Below are 16993 nucleotides of genomic sequence, written 5' to 3'. Positions count from 1 at the left end.
TTATTTTTGTTTTTTAAGTAAATAGATATTAATTACAATAATATTTTTACTATCCGGTAATTTTTTTAATTTTTGCATTACTTTTATAGGGTTTTCTTCCATGTGAGACATTTGTACACAAACCGCGGTAACTACGATCACATACTTATCATTGTTTCGCGGTTTATCACACATTTAATTAAATAGCCGACAAATAAAGTCCGTTCGGGATTATGTATGTGTTTTGTTGTGGGTTTTTACCCGTCCAAGATAAATAGTTAGTAAAATTTAATAACATTCCATTTATTTGCTCTACTATTACATGGGTTACGCATTTAAAAATGTAAGCTATCGTCCGACATGTTTTTTAAGCCACGCCTCCGTGCGAGTTTCCAATATTCGCAGCAAGTCAAAAATTTCAGTACTGGGCATTAATGCTAGCATCTGCATACATATGTGTAAATATGCTGTAATTCAGTGATCAGCACTAATATAACCAAGTCACAGAGGTTTTTTTTCAGATCTAATTGCTAAAGATACTGTCAAAACAAATTTTTTAGTTGTCTTTTTTGTATCAAGACAGTTCTCATAAATATAGAGATTGTATCTTTATTATGAACAATACTTAATAGTTATACGAAACTAAAACTCGCCAGTTTTGAAAAGTGAACACAACATGCGTATGACTATTTATACGATTGGAAAATATAACATTCATATAATTGTTTAAAAGTTATATTTTTTAAAATGAATGAAAACTCTCTCAATGACAAAGAATCTACTTTGAATGTCATACTAGAAAATAAATCAATTGTGACTTGTAAGTTAGCAATCATTTATAAAGTAAACTGTGACTCTAAATTTAGATCTAATTATTTATTTTTGTGAATTTAATTCAAATTAAATTTGGAAAATACTATCCCTTATTAAAAGAAAGGATTTAAAACGATTAGAAAAAGAAAATTTTAAATACTTTTTAATGCTTTTGAACACTTTTGAATCATCCTCCCTTTGTGCATTTAACATTGCAAATCATTTCGAATCGATTCTTTTAATCAGGGATATGTTAATTTGGTGCGTGAATAACTTATTAAATATATATAGGATGTTTCATATTTAGGAGATATTTTCTTTTCTGTCCTACCTGAAAAACTAATAATAAATAAAAAAAAACAAATATTCCCACTTAAAAAAAAATTCGACGTCGATTAAGGGCTTATCGTATCAAAAAATTCGCTTTCCCATTCAAATAACATAGGAAAACAAAAATTATTTTGGTTTGGGATTTTTTTACCTCGGCAATAGCCCATTTTATGAATAAGCCCAGTATAAATTTTTGTAGGTAATTTATCCCCATTGATTAACAAAAATTATTTGAAATAATTCAAAACAATTTGAAATGATTTAAAACAACTTGAATCCATTGATATATAAATAAACGCTTAGCATAGATTAAATCATTTTCCTTAATTCGGGCCTGTACACTTATATTCTCACATAATATTTAATTTTTTAGGTTAAATTTCACTTTCTTGTTATGACAGGTGACCTCATGTGTAGAGAAAATACAAGTATATAGCGTCATTTTCATAGGCTTACAGCCCCGACGAATATAATGACGTCACAACCAATCATAGCTCGTTTTTTTCACATGAAAAAATTTTGAATTTTTATAATTTATTAATAAGAGAAAAAAATTTTGCGGTAAAAAGCAAATTTCAAGAATGTACTCAAAATAAATTCTTCTTTCGATTAAACACAAATTTTTAGTAATATAAAATTAATGCAAGTTCTCTATTGCAAGTATCGGCTAATCTCGAGATTGTTTATCTGTCATTACTAATTAGAATTATTGCACTCATCATGATTCATTATATTTCTTTCTTGCTTTAATTATTATTACTCTCTCATTTCATGAAAATTTTTTTGAAATTTGTTAAATGTTTAATTTGATGTAAAATCGAATAAAAAAAATAATTATTTTCTAATAATAATATGTGTGAAACATTTATTGGGTACTTGGCAACACCACATCAAATTTAACACGGTGGCGCAGCGCTCATTGTGCGTGTAACGAAATCGGGTAAAAACATACGTGTGACAAAGGGTAAATTTCCCGCTAAGAAAATTAAAAATTTCAAAAATCTCGGTATGTTATTGGTTTCGGCCCGATTTTCGAAAACCGAACTTCTATCAGATTTTGACGTTTTGAGGTTCTAGAAAGCTATCCTGACTAATTTTACGATGATGTCCGAGTGTATGTATGTGTGTACGTACGTACGTACGTATGTATGTAAATATTTATAACTCTTGAACGAATAAACCGATTTTGGATCGTTAAGATGTTATTCGATGCAGCTGGTTAATATTTAAAGGCCGCGAAAAATTGAGCTTGAGCGGTCAACTGTTTTTGAAGATATTCCAAAAATAAAATTTTTTCAAAAATAAAATTTACATACTTTATTTACGACACAGATGCTGGCGATGAAGCTTTATTTTTATCTGTTGAAAGTAATATATTGAACAGTATATCTTCCAATACAGTCGAATGGCGCAGATCTTTCAGCCGACCTGTAAAGTCAGTGAGACTAAAAGTTTCTTTTGTGCCGTTTTCCATAAATCTTTTGTCTTCGGAAATCGATGAGAATTTGATGAAACAGCCAATACTTCACACTTATTGGAGTGATTGTTCGGTAAGATAAATCAATAAAACTGGTGAAATAATAACGTTGCTAAATTAGTTTCATTGTAGGATCTAGAAGCATACAAAGTCTCTTTAAAAGACAACATTGGTAGTTGGCTTAAAATTCTAAATCAACGACAAATTCAAGATTGGATGATTGTTCTAGTTGATACTTACGACAATAAAAAAACTAATAAGTTGATACCTCGTACAACAGTTCTTGATAAAATTCACAATGATTTTGCAGCAAAGCATGGGGATCGGTATTTATAATATGGGCAAACATTATTAACTATTTAATAATGTATTATTAGAGCAATTGTTGTTTACAGATGCTTATCCGTTATAAATCCAGCAAAGTTCGAATCACGTTCAGCTGAATCTTGGAAAGGACTTATATCCAGGATTCAACATTTCATGCTTGTGGCTTATGATAAACAACTTATACATTTTGAAGAAATTATTAGAGAACAGAGAGAACGACGGAATCAGAAAGATTGGAGTTTTTGTGAATATTTCATCCTTCAGGTTTTATTTTTTTGTTGCTCATATTATTATGGAGTCGTAGATTTTTTATAAATAAGTATTTTGTATATTCAATTAGGAAGAACTCGCTTTCGTTCTAGAAATGTTAGGAATAAGCGATGAAGCTTTGGTTCAGTACGATGAGCTTGATGCTTTATTCACCCAATTCATTCTTAATTGTGATGTTGGAGGTTTGTATCGATCAACATGTTTATAGGTATCAAATATTTCTTAAACACTTATTAGTTCGAAATGCAAGAAAATTTGGATACACCCTAGTGAATCCGAATCGCGGTAAATTACCTATTTTACCGCAAAATTTAAAGTTCTGAAGATTCCCGGGAAAAACGAATCATATATGGTCATTCACCTGCATCTAAAAAATACAAAAAACTCTGTATTTCATGTTAATCATTCAGCGCAGTGGTTAGCGCGCCAGACTTTGAATCTAAAAGACCCAGGATTGAGCCCAGTCAAGGCCGCGATTTTTCATCGAAGAAAAATGTGTTCCATTTAAATAAAAGAATTTTACTTCTAGAAACCCCACCTTGGTTAACTACATTCAAAAATCCTCTGAACGATTGGCGAGCTATAAACTTGAAGAAGAATGTCGATCATTTTTCAAGAGGATTAATTAGAGATAATAAAGCATCATTATTAGATTTTAGAAACTATTTATTTAGTAGACAATGTGCATTGTTACTTTCACTTAAGCAACCATGGGAGGTCTGTAAAATATTTTTGTTTATTAAATGTTAGTCGTTATTTGCACAAATAGTTATTTTACTTCTGAAATTGACAGATCGCTCGTCGTTGTTTGTTGTTTGTGTATAATACTCTAAGTGAATTACGAATACTTGAAGTCAGTCGGCCAAATGGATCTGTGGAGTGTTGGTCGGTTCTTTGTGCATTAGAAATCTTACACATTTGTCAATCATCATTGATAGCTTCTGATCACAGCCAATATCTTGATCTTTGCTCTTTATATACGGCTGGTTTATGGGCTCTCGCAAGTGAAAAGGTACGATACTATGAAGATTATACTATGACTTTGTTTAAACTATATTATGAAATGCTGGATGTTTAGCTAGGTAAATTAGGAAAATTATGTGGACTTATGCCCGGTATGGATGAACCAACTAGTGAGCAACTTCATACTGTTGTTTACCTGATATCAGGCTTAGATGATATGCGCATTCAAGAAGAAGTTACATACACCGAAAAATTTAAGAGCGCATTATCATCTAAAGAAATTTTTACAAAACAGTTATTAGAATACTCAGAATTAGCTATGGGAACTTATAAGCACATAGGGAGAATCAGATCAGCAAGACATATCGGAAAAGAATTAGCACAATTTTATGGTAGTTTGAATGAAAAACAAACAGCTATTGCTTTTTTATTAGATGCGTTAAAAACTTACAATGACGAAAATTGGATATTGTTAGTAGTCCAAACTCAATTAAAGCTTGCTCAGTATTATAAAGAAATGAGTGATTTTGAAAAATATGTAAAAATGTGTTGTCTGATTGCTTGTTCAAAATTGTCACATATAGCTGTTCGAAAAATGTACTTTGAAGAAATGTTGATGCACATCAAAATGATGACCATAGCTAAACCATTGTGTACTCAATTTGATAATTGTTTTGAAATACTTAACATAAATGTAAGCATCATTGATAAAAACATAGAAGATTTTAAAGTGAATATAAATGTGTCACTAAAGTCACTACTACCAATGCCTATAGATAATGTTTGCGCAATTATTTCAGTGGAAAAAATTCAAGACATTACTCATGGCATGAAAATGAAGTGTCACCCAGAGTCACCAATAACGTTGTAAGTATATAACTAATAAACAAGTACACATTCGCCGAATTCAAAGTTATGGTAAAAAGGTTTAAATTAATAATTATTATATTTTGAAGATTATCTACATGGAATAGAAAACGTGTTAAGCCTACAATTTCACAGTTAACTCAGTTAGAAGTTTATTCATACGTAGATCTTAGAGAAGATAAAACTACTGAATCTGCTGGCATAATAAATAAACATACAACGCAACTAATTAGTCAAGTTGACAGTGAAAAATCTATGATTGTTGGCGATAAAATTATAAACGAAGTATTGGCAAAACATATTTTCGATATAAAATCTGGTGAAAATAATTTTACGATTTCAATACTAGATCATAAATCCGGAATTTATAAAATTAATCAGTTATCATTACTCGTTAACGAAAAATTGAAGTTCCAATCTGGAATTATTACACCACAACTAAATTATAAAATTATAAAAACTCAACCATCAATTTTAATGAATAGTCGGAATCTTGTCACCGGTCTTATTCAAAATACTGAACTGATAATATCTAATGGCAGTGTTAAAATTCAAAAAGGTACGAAAATAAAATTATGGACTTCAAGAGGTTTAATGATAAAACTTGTTGATAGTTCAAAAAATCTATCCAGTGAGGTGGAAGTAGAATTATCAGAGTATGAACCATGGCAAGTTATAAAATTGCAATTGCAAGTATATGCTGAACTGCCACCAAAGAAAGATTCGTCATCAATGGAATACGAGGTATTTTATAAATAAACAATGATATATTTTATGGTTTCTTAGAATTTCATGTAAATATTTTACTTTTCTTATAGTTGCATATTCAACCACCTTGGGGTATAGAGGAGAGCATCTTTTTAACTTTTGACCCTCCGTTAATGTCTTGTTTAACTATCCATACGATAAAGGAAAGAAAATTTTTACAAATTATTGTTACGGGTCTCACTAAGAAAATTCTCCAATTAACTGATCCAGAATTGATTTTAAATACTTCTGTGGATATAAGTTTTAAGAGTCTTAACCCTATCGCAGGCCAAAAAGTTGTTATTACTGATGGAATCAAAGTGTCTTATTTATGGGAAATGAAATTAGGAAAAAATCATAAGACAGTGCTTCCTTTGAAAATTGATTTTACTATGAAATATTTTCTTATTGAAAATAAAGATGATTTATATGAATTTAATATCAGTGACGACCCTCTTCACATCAATAAACTTCTGAAATCGGAAAAATCGAGTTATACGTATCGGTGCCATTTTGAGATTTCAAATTATGCGGTAAGAAATTAGAAAATTCTGTCTACCACAACCCAGTGAATACATAACTTTAATTTGGCATCACATATACTGCCATGCTGAGCACAGAAGTTATAATTATACCGTGGACTCGAAGAAAGAGTCCAGTATCGATTATAAATTCCGAGTATTGAGAGTGAGTATTAGGTAGATTACAGGTAATGAGTTAGTATGTCTCGAGTTGAGTATTGAGTAAATGTGGGTATGGTTAATATGTAATTAAGTACGGTACGTGTATGGTATTTTTACAAGTATTAGCATTTTGGAATACGGGAGAGTTATGTGTGTGAATAAGAGTCTCATAGGTGAGGTCTAGCTGAGTCGTTGATAGTGGCCAAAATAATGTATCTTCCGACCAGTGATACCACCTAGACCTAGAGCGTAGTCCTTTGGGTGACGTGGTTATCGCGAAGAAACGACCGAGATGGCATTGCCCGCTCGAAGTGGAGTTTGGCGCAGTATAAGTTACAGTTACGGTTACTACGAAAGTTAATAAACAATTTTTTTAATATCTCTAAGATAGCTGAATCAATCAATTTCCAACTCATATCAGCTTGAGAACTCAATAAAATCCTTTGGTAGCTGTATTGAACATCAAAATCCGTTTATTCGAGAGATGTAGGTACTATAAATTTTTAAAAATAATTTTCCCTAGATACCTCATGAAATGATGGACTAAGTGTGCCAAAACTTATACCATATCCTAACCTTTTTTTTGATACTTCATATTTCAAGGTTATGATATAATTCAAAACTCCTTTCACTCGTTATCATGGTTACTACGTTTAGTTCTGCCCACATCTATGCTTTTTTTAAGAATAATTATACACAAATATTGACAGATAGGTGAAAGATAATTGATTAGAAATAAAGTGGTTTACAAAAAAAGTCCTACGACATTTCGTGATAAAACTAATATTTTTGTCGGGAATGTTGAATAATACCGAAATTTACCGTGAATTTAAATTTGACGTTAAATAACTTTTGAAAGAGTAAATTTATCGAAAAATTAGAAAAGACCTTTTTTGTTGAGTTTCAAATTTCCAACGAATTTATATATTGAACTTTCCGGTATAATAAGTAGCTGATGAGTTATAAAATTCCACATTGAAAAAAAAAATAATTTTCCCGTGTTATTAAAATGGGAAATAGAAAATTGCCATCAGGGTGTACTTAATATTAATATGAAGAACTTAAATTTTAGCATGCATGTTCTTTTATCCTACTTCAACTTTTAAGTGTGTGTCTTTGAAAGAAAAATAGTTGATTTTTTTATCAGGATAGATCTTATATTAGTCAGGATTGATCAAATCTAATTATATATGTCTATCTATAATCATACATAATTATATATGACAGTATATAAATATATATACTTCATATATAATTATATTATATTATATTATATAATTATATATATGATGATGCAAAATCATTTTTTTCCGGATAAATGAACGTCATAATTACGTTAAGTTTTTTGCATTAGATTCTTACGTAAAAAAGTGTGAAGTAAGGAATCATAAAGAACTCACCAATACTTTTTTCTTATGTGAAGTATAATTTTTATGCGACGTCAAATTTTAAGTAAAAGTATTTACTGGGCAATTGCATAGTTTAGTTTTTAATTAATACCATTTTGCCTAGTCTATTTATACGGTAACATCAAAAGTGAAGGCAAGTGGGAATGCGGGTGAATTTTGTCGTTCCGGAAGCATATGCCATCTTTACTTGAACATGATACGGATATTACCTGGAGCTAATATAAATATTTCATCTCAAGTTATGTATGAAGTTTTGGATGATCAATCAATGTGGGCTATTTGTGGCCGTACTGCAGGAATTATTACGTTTGATACTTATGACGAGCAGAGCGTCACTCTCGATATCATGCCATTAAAGAATGGATATCTACCACTTCCTATAGTTCGATTGTCTCGTTATATACCTGCTTTAGAAACAAAAAATGGTAAGCTACATTTTCTTTTGTTATGCTACAATATAATTTCTTCTAGCTATTAGAAGCAATAATTTATCTAATTTATATTTTTTCTTTAGTTTATTTTTTTTTTTTAATTTTTTAAAAATGACTCGATCAATCAATTCCGAAATCTAAATAGCTCTATAAAAAAAATAGAAGATACCTATAAATCATTTTTTTTTTTTTATTTTTCAAAAATCGCACCTAAAAACAAAGAGTATAAAAAAAAAGAGTCCATGTATCAGTGTGTACACGCGGAAAAAGTGAAACTTCTTCGGCTCATATTTATTAAATACCATAATGATGTTTTATTGTAAATTAATTTTATGGTAATCTGTAGGTAACACGTGTATTATTATTATTATTATTATTATTATTATTATTATTATTATTTTTATTTTTATTATTATTATTATTATTATTATTATTATTATACATATGTATAGATGTATATGATATGAGAATGCTCATAAACTATAAACTGGCTCCTTGAACTCGAAAACAGCGGGAAGTTTTGGGGCTGGCCCGTAGGACCAACCGACGCTCAAATTTTTTCCTTGTTATCCTTGTTATTCTCTCGCATAAGTTCATGTACCATTTATCAAACGATTCTTGTGATCAGTGTCTTAACTAGCAACTTGTTATGGGAATCGTTATATAGGGTCATCATCAAAACGCATAGCTTCAAATAACAGTAGAAATCGAAAATAATGAAAAAATGATAATTATTAAATGTTAAAAAAATGTTGATTTATACGTGATAATTTATAAACTACTAAATAAACTATTTATTTTTACAGATATGATTCAAAATAGTAATCTAAAAACTGGTCCGAGATTAGAACCTTTTAGCGTAGGACAAATATACAATGCAAGTAAAGCACAACAAGTTCATGTTTTACCAGCTTATTCTACTTAACCTGAATATATTATGCAGTAAGTCTTTTTAATGTATATCTCTATTATAAGATTTAAAAAATTAGAGATACTTTCATTACTTCTTCTTTAATTATAGACTTGACTACGAACCATCATAAGATGTGTAACACAAAATTCTCATTTTTCACAAGATCTAAATTGCTGCAAAAAGTGAATTATTTAAACTTTCGAAGTGAAATATGATATTTTATTCGTTAATATACTATCTACTATTACATGTTACAATGAAAGAGATTTTTTAAATTATATTTTATTAAAATTCTTTTCATTCACGCAGTCAAAAAGCAAACTTATGGTACTTTAAAGTAAAAGGTTTTCCTGATGAATATAACAGTCATTATAACTTTTTTTAACTATGCCAACTTAGGACTCAATTTGTATTTTATTGATATTTCCTAAAAAACGAATATTATCAAAAATTGTAAAGAACAATGTTCTCGAATATATGGACATTCTGATGATTGAGTGAGGTGAGCTATGATTAATGTATTAAAGCTATTTTCATCTAAAGTTGTTGAGTGTTGCTTGAAAATGTAAACTTATTTTAATGAAAATATGAATACTTTTTTTTACTTTATACTTTATTTTCTACGTAAGCGTAAACATTATGGACCATTTGAATTAAATAGCGCAACATCGAAATTTTTCATTATTACTTCTATTCACCCTAATAGATTATTAAACCCAAGAGCGATCCACTGACTTTTCAAGCTAAACTAAAAACTTTCGGCTGTTTTCAAGTAATATGTTTGTGACAAAGTGAATTTTGTCGATCAGCCCCACTGGCTCTGGTTGCATGTTGCATCCTAGAACTTCGGTGATTATACATAAGCCAAATCAGATATAGTTTTAACAAGTAAGTATTAGAAGCAGAATAAGAATAAGTTGGAAAAGAATAGGATGCGTCCGTAATCAGATAGTTTAGACAAGAAGATACCAGGTGAGGAAAATAGAGACAAAAGGACAAACGTAGTTGAATACGGCAGGAAAGTCTTAGGTTTTTAATCTTTTTTTTAGTAATTACGCTTAAAAACTTTTTTAGTCCAATTTCTTCTAATATGAGAGTTCCGGAACTGACGTTGTATTACAGCTATGCTGTTATTTTTGACTTCGATAATTACTTCACAATCAACAATTGCGTTAATAAACGCTGAATTCGGCACATATTGAATATGTGTTACGGAGGTGCGTATGTGTATTTCAATTCCAAGCTTTTTTTTATTATATTGATAACTGTATGAGCAATTACATTAAACAAAATCGATTCAAAATCTTGGCATTATTTATTCATATTTTTCCACTTTTTATATTTTTCCGAAAGATTTTTCGTATTCAGTTGCATGTTCATTTCTGCTTCTTGGAGTGTCTCGATGTTATCGATAAATTGAGGTGTCTGAATAGATTTTCGTTCCTCTCTTTCACATAATTTAATAAACATTCTTGATTGAGTCATCCATGCTTCTTTACAAAGTCTCTTCAAATCTGAACCAGAATAAAATTTAGTTCTGGCAACAATTTCATCGAACTGTTTGAGACCATGGAGATTTGGTGAGGTATAATATTTTAATATCTTTCGTCGAGTTTGTTCGTCTGGAATGTCCACAAAAATATGTTTTTCTAATCGTCTAAGCAGGGCGTTATCTAAATTCCTGTCAATACAATGTAACATATGTGAGTAAGATAAATTTATACTTTTACTTTATTATTATTATTACCAAGGCGCGTTAGTTGTAGCTAATAATAAAATTTTATCTTTCGTTGCTGATACAAGACCATCAAGTCGTGTTAAAAACTCAGCTCTAAATCGTCGAGCCGGTTCTGATGATTTTCCATCACGGTCATTGTCTCCTGATATCCAATCGATTTCATCAATAAAAATTACTGAAGGTGCTTGATAGCTAGCAACTTCAAATAGAATCTGGAATGTAAAGAGTATAATAAGTGATATAAACAAATATAAGTGATAAAACAGAGATTTTTATTCACGGGCCCTGATTTTTTTTTATCAATCATTTACTCCAACTGTTACACATTATTTTGATTTATTGAAATATAGCTTAAGAAATTTATTGGATTTCGATGTTATACCCGTTGATGTGTGGTTGTACGACTGAGTTTAGTATGATTGAGAGTTTATGTGTAGGTAAATAATTGAAACAAAAAAGTAGTGGAAATGGTGATTGAGAAATAGGACAAGATATAGGGTGAATATAAAAATCAGAATGAAAGGTAAGGGGGGTCGCACGCGTTTTCATCCCTAGACAATTGATCCCCTGGACAATTGATCCCCTTGACAATTGGTCTCATGACCTATTATTTGCATTGTGGAGTGATGTGGAATGTGGACAGTGAAAAAATAAATCGTGTACACATAGATGGCGTTTATTCACCTACGTGTAACCGATATTTACCATCTTGTAATAGATTAGATAAATAAAAGAGAAGGGGAGCTAAGAACTTCGGTATGAATATATTGTTATATAGAGTTTGGGCATTTAAAGAAAAATAAAAAATTTATAGGCATATACTCGAATGTATTTCTCAGAATCGCCTCGCCATTTGCTAACTAAAGAACTGGCTGTAATGTTGAAAAACGTCCAATCACACTCAGTTGCTACAGCTTTTGCAAGCATAGTTTTTCCTGTAAGATATTGATTGATTATTATTTGATTTAAATGTCAAAATTGTGAGTTTCTCATCAAGAAACGTACCTGTCCCTGGTGGTCCATACAGTAGGATTCCTTGCCATGATGGAAATTTGTCACAGAACAACTCTGGATATTTGAAAGGATAAATAATTGCCTCCATTAGAATATCTTTACAGTGCTCTAATCCCCAAATATCACTCCAGTTGACTTTTAAGTTGGTTAACACAATATCCTGAGCAAAATAATTACTTTAATGATGATAACTTATCCATGTCACTTTTTTTTCTTATCGTTGTTAAAAAAAAGTGACATTATTTATGAAAGATTGAATGCATCTTGACAAGCTCATAGGATTATGAGCTCTGTGAGCTTGAACATTAATTATTTAGGGTTGTAAATAAAAGATCTTCGGGCCCGAATTTAAAATAATTATTGGAACTAATAAAGACTCAAAAATAAAAAACCTAACATTATTTTCTGAGTAGAAAAATACTCTGGTCACAAAAATTAAAGGATATAAAAAAAATTCTAAATTTTTTGGGTGATTTTCAACATGCTGTACTTCGGTGAAAAATGGTCGTAAAGTAAAAAAAAAAAAAAACAAAACAAAATTGTAGCCTCCAGTTTTTAGTTTTGAGATCTGGATTTCAAATTTTGTTATCACGACGATTCATAACGATTTCAAACGATTAAAAATTTAATCGTTTTTCATAGTCTTCAACCATTAATTGACGACGCGGCATATTGAGACCAAATACATAGTAAGGGGCTAGAAAGAAGTGAAACAAGTGAGAACCACTGATGATATGAGCCCTATTTTTTTAAGGAGCCCATATTGCCCTCCTTTTACCTAAGTTAAATTCAAATATTACTTCTTAAAGTAGTTATTATAAATACGTTTCTACGCGGGAAGAAATAATACGTGTCTTAGAACTTAACGTAGGATAACCCCTTCAGTGGTACCGAGATAACAAGTGACCACCCGGGATATCTGTCTCAGTAGCTTTAAATTCAATAATCAATAATTCAATGATCGACTTTTTTATTCTTGGAAAACGACTTTATCAGGTTATTATCTTGAATAATTGATAGTACAACATAGTAAAGTTTTGAAGAACAGTTTTCCTTACTTTCATTATAGTCTGAGCGATTTCGTGAAATTCTGAACAAGCGGGATATAACTTATCAATCGAACGGACTTTTTTTTTCCCCAGAAGAATATGATATTCCGGCCTTTTAGTTGATGGTATTTTAGTTGCATCATTTGATAATTGTATTACATTTAGTAATCCAGTAATCTTTTCATTTTCAATCATGCTCAACTCATTGATTATCGAAGGTTTTGTTTTAGAATCAGGTTCACTATATGATTTAACAAAATTTCCATTTTTGTTCCTATAAAATAATAATACTTAATTTCAATGCTACTTATGTCACGGTATTCACTTGTGGGTAGTATAGTTTTCTTCACCTGAAATATTTTTGACAGTCAACTGAAATTGGTGCCTCAATCGTTTTACAAATTTTTGGTAATTTATTATAATTGGCAAGAAAAGAATGCAAGTAAAACGCAAAAATGATTCCAAGATCAATATTGTCACATATTTCAATATTCACGGAAAGTCCAGCTTCTTTTTCCAATGATCTTGATGTTTCTAATAAACTTTTTACAATCGGAATCAATAAATTGTTTTTGAATCATTTTTAAGAATCATAAAATACATTTTACGTCTTGCATAAACTTAGTACATCTATCGTTTATGAAAAATACCAGAAAAATTAGATACACTATTAACATTGCCGAGATTTGTTACTTTTTCAAATATCGAATGTTTTTATCGATTAATTATGTATATTCTATTTATTAAAAATAAATGTTAATTATCAACTAATTGAATCAAGAGGAGCAGCGTAAGATGGCATGAAATAGAAAGTGCATTAGTGTATCTTACGACTAATATTTAAATACTTTTTAGTACACACTTCCCTGCTTAAAAAATCCGATAGATTCTTATAGCTATATGAAAGGCTCTATACTTAACTATAGCACTTCATATAGAACTCATTCATTCTTATAAACTCTCTATGGGGATGTATACAAATCTATTGGATTCTATGAGATTTTCTAAATAAGGTTATTTATGTTTATGTACGAAAAATATATCATTATTACAACATTTATTCCGTATGTCTATTCAAATCTATCGATTTAATACGCCTCAAGTCGGCTCTTTATAACTTTAAATTTAGAAGTTGTCAGAATCATCGGACGAGAAAGCTGGAACGTGACAATCAATGGAAATTAAAATTAACATCATTACTTTCTCGAGTATAATTCACTGAAAATATAGATAGACTATATTTGTGTTACCACAGCGTGTCAGTTATTTATCCAATTCAGTCCTAGTATTATTTTTTTCTGTTTAAATCTACATTATAATCTAGCAATTATTTTAACAAAAAAAAGTAAAGTTGAACTAAACAACTGACATAAACAATTATTGAAAACTTGGCATAAATTCACTGTATACTTACTTTTCTTGCCGTAAAAACGCTCGAATCATGTAGAGAAGATCTTCCCGCTGACGCAGAAAATACTTTTTTTTCTAATGAAGAAAAAAAAAATTGTTTTTAGAATAAATTATTTAAAATAGCAAAAGATTGAAATGTTTGTAAGTACTAAGATATCATAAGACGACTTCATTATAATAATTTATACGATTTTAATTTTATTGAATTAGTATTCAAACTTTGTATACAGCTTCAGAAAACTGATTTAATCTGAATTCATAATTGGGTTGATTGGGTTAATTTCGACTATTACCATTGGAGCCTGATGAAAGAACGAATCGTAACACATGATTCATGGAAAATCATGTATGATTATGCATGATCATTTATGACCATGATTCATTGATCACGTCTGATGATTTTTTCTCGAATATATGGATTTTTTGTATCCTCCTTTTATTTAATACATCCCATTTTAAATTATCTAAAACTTTTTGTATCAATAAATTTTAATTTTACATTGATTCGTGCACGTATTGTTGATTAAAATAAATTTATCTTTAAATTGTCACTTATTGTCTTACGCAAAATAATTGCCTTCATGCAGACTCCAGTACTTCAAAACAAAAAAAGATAGATTTTGTTATGATCATCTTGATCTTAATGTGTGGAATCTGCTTGTACAGACAATAAATAATTTCTTACTTTACTGTTAAGGGTAAAAGGTAAAAAACCTAACCATATGTTTGATAAATTTAAATGAGATAATATAAAAATACTAAGATCTTAACACATTTTAGTATAAAAACTGTAATAACTTTTAAATTTTAATCGTGAATGTTAAAAATCAGAAAGCTTATTCATTGCTCTCAATAAAACAAATTAGAACGTCTTGATTTAATAGTTATAACACGATATTAATACTTTCAAATTTAACTTATTACATTATTATGTTTAGTCGAGCTCGTTGAAAAGAATTCCATAACTTAAATACTGCTTGTAAGAATTGTTTCAGGTAAATAAATAAATGTTATAATTATAACTCGTTGATAGAGTTAAGGTCCGTGAATTAAATTTGTGTATCCACAAGTATATTGAGAACTCTCAGTGTTGAAGTTTCTTGAAAGCACTGTTAAAAAGAATTTGAGTTATTTATTTATTGTGGCTCTGCCTAGTTACGAGGAAAATTATTGAGTAGATCCTTCAGATTAAAGATGATTAGATAGAATTGTTATTACGTATATTCCGTTTACTTTAGTCCGGCTTACCTAGGGTTTGATTAGCTACAATCTCGATTGGAAATAAATTTTTTTTTTGGGGCAGCTTGCTTTTACATAGAATGATTTCTTAATTTATAAATCAGGGCCAGTTTTTCGATCCGGGTTGTTTTAAATCTAGGATTAAATTATCATCGCAAGCATATCTATATATTTACAATAAATGTATAGAAGTATACGAGCAAAAATAATATAATCTCCGTGATATGAAACTCGAATTGAAAAACTGGCCCTTAGAATAAATTCCGCTTACATAAGGCGAACCAGTTTCTCAATCCGAAATTTTATTAATCCGAGATTTAATGATTATTGTAAGTGAATCTTTATGTCAATAGACTAGCAATAGTGTTTTAATCGCGGCTACAAAAAATCGTGGATTAAAAAACTGGCCCTTAATTTATAAATTATAAGTTATCAATTGCAAAAGAATCTTACGTCAGTGGGAACTATCTAACAAAAAAATCATGTCTGATCAAAATTGTATGCTATCTCACGATAAGCGGGATGTAGGAAAACAAAATGTACGTGATATCAGTTCTATCCCATCGACTTTTGTCTCAATTACACCTGCCCAGAGTATTCTATACGGAAAATTGTCTTACCAGCTTAGGCTTGCATTTATGAATGTTCACGGTTATTGATTTATTAACCATCAATTTTACTTTAAATTTAGTCATGGAGAGTTACATCGTTTAAAAACAATTCTAAAATAAAATCAATAAAATATTTATCTGCGAAGTTAATAAACAATTTATCCATCTAAGTTCATTTAGGGCCAGTTTTTTAATCCGAGATTTTATTAATCTGGACCTAAATCATTATTACTAGTACAGTCAGCATCATGTTTTCATACTGTACCTGGTTACAAGCGTACTGTTTACTTCTCTATGCATAATACTCTACCAACATGCAACTCTCTTAAATAGGTTTTTATGCGAATATATTAACATTAAATATACTTATGTTGCATAATAATGCAATGTAAATTTATCTCTATGTACTCTCATTATATTTTATATAAATATATGTGAAAACAATTAATGTCCAAAATATCTCTAAATCTTATATCTCTATGAAAATTAAGTCTCTACAGAATTTACTATATTATGATACAATTAGGTGTTAACATATTTATATCATGGAATTTCGCCATAACTAGACATCTCTCCTAAATATTTCTCTACTATGAATATCTCTATGACACGACGATTCTATGGAAATTTTTTCACATTTTTAGTAAAAATTTTTATATGTTGACCAAAATCAGTTTGTACATTTCTCTACACAAAAAAAGGAATTAAATTAAATGAATGATT

The 16993-nt window shown here is 29.7% G+C and overlaps 2 protein-coding genes across 4 annotated transcripts; one reads left to right on the top strand and one right to left on the bottom strand.

The window, feature by feature from the left end:
* The first annotated feature begins 370 nt into the window (after window positions 1-370).
* LOC103572646 (trafficking protein particle complex subunit 10) lies at window positions 371-10469 on the top strand. 3 transcript variants are annotated; one of them, XR_008403443.1, is made up of 14 exons: window positions 371-799; window positions 2455-2672; window positions 2732-2925; window positions 2995-3190; window positions 3267-3378; window positions 3726-3913; window positions 3990-4208; window positions 4275-5026; window positions 5116-5770; window positions 5845-6306; window positions 7969-8290; window positions 9103-9238; window positions 9318-9711; window positions 9916-10469. XR_008403443.1 is itself a non-coding variant. In XM_053737670.1 (13 exons), the coding sequence occupies exons 1-12, from the start codon at window positions 727-729 to the stop codon at window positions 9219-9221; spliced, it is 3510 nt and encodes a 1169-aa protein (XP_053593645.1). In that variant the 5' UTR covers window positions 371-726; the 3' UTR covers window positions 9222-9238; window positions 9318-10469. The 3 variants fall into 3 exon arrangements, 1 of the variants encoding a protein (XP_053593645.1); XR_008403444.1 differs by having other exon boundaries at window positions 9318-10181; window positions 10284-10469; XM_053737670.1 differs by having other exon boundaries at window positions 9318-10469.
* A 48-nt stretch (window positions 10470-10517) lies between these two features.
* Window positions 10518-15749, bottom strand: LOC103572645 (katanin p60 ATPase-containing subunit A-like 2). Its single transcript, XM_008551331.3, has 9 exons — window positions 15669-15749; window positions 15345-15529; window positions 14425-14495; window positions 13361-13552; window positions 13020-13284; window positions 11953-12121; window positions 11770-11882; window positions 10957-11159; window positions 10518-10890 (listed from the first exon to the last, which is right to left on the bottom strand). The coding sequence occupies exons 2-9, from the start codon at window positions 15381-15383 to the stop codon at window positions 10521-10523; spliced, it is 1422 nt and encodes a 473-aa protein (XP_008549553.1). The 5' UTR covers window positions 15384-15529; window positions 15669-15749; the 3' UTR covers window positions 10518-10520.
* Between the last annotated feature and the right edge of the window lie 1244 nt (window positions 15750-16993).

The sequence above is a fragment of the Microplitis demolitor genome, chromosome 3 (genome assembly GCF_026212275.2).
Source record: "Microplitis demolitor isolate Queensland-Clemson2020A chromosome 3, iyMicDemo2.1a, whole genome shotgun sequence".
NCBI classification, from domain to species: Eukaryota; Metazoa; Arthropoda; class Insecta; order Hymenoptera; family Braconidae; genus Microplitis; species Microplitis demolitor.
The sequence above is the reverse complement of the archived record's forward strand: the minus strand, read 5'-3'. Positions and strand labels throughout refer to the sequence as shown.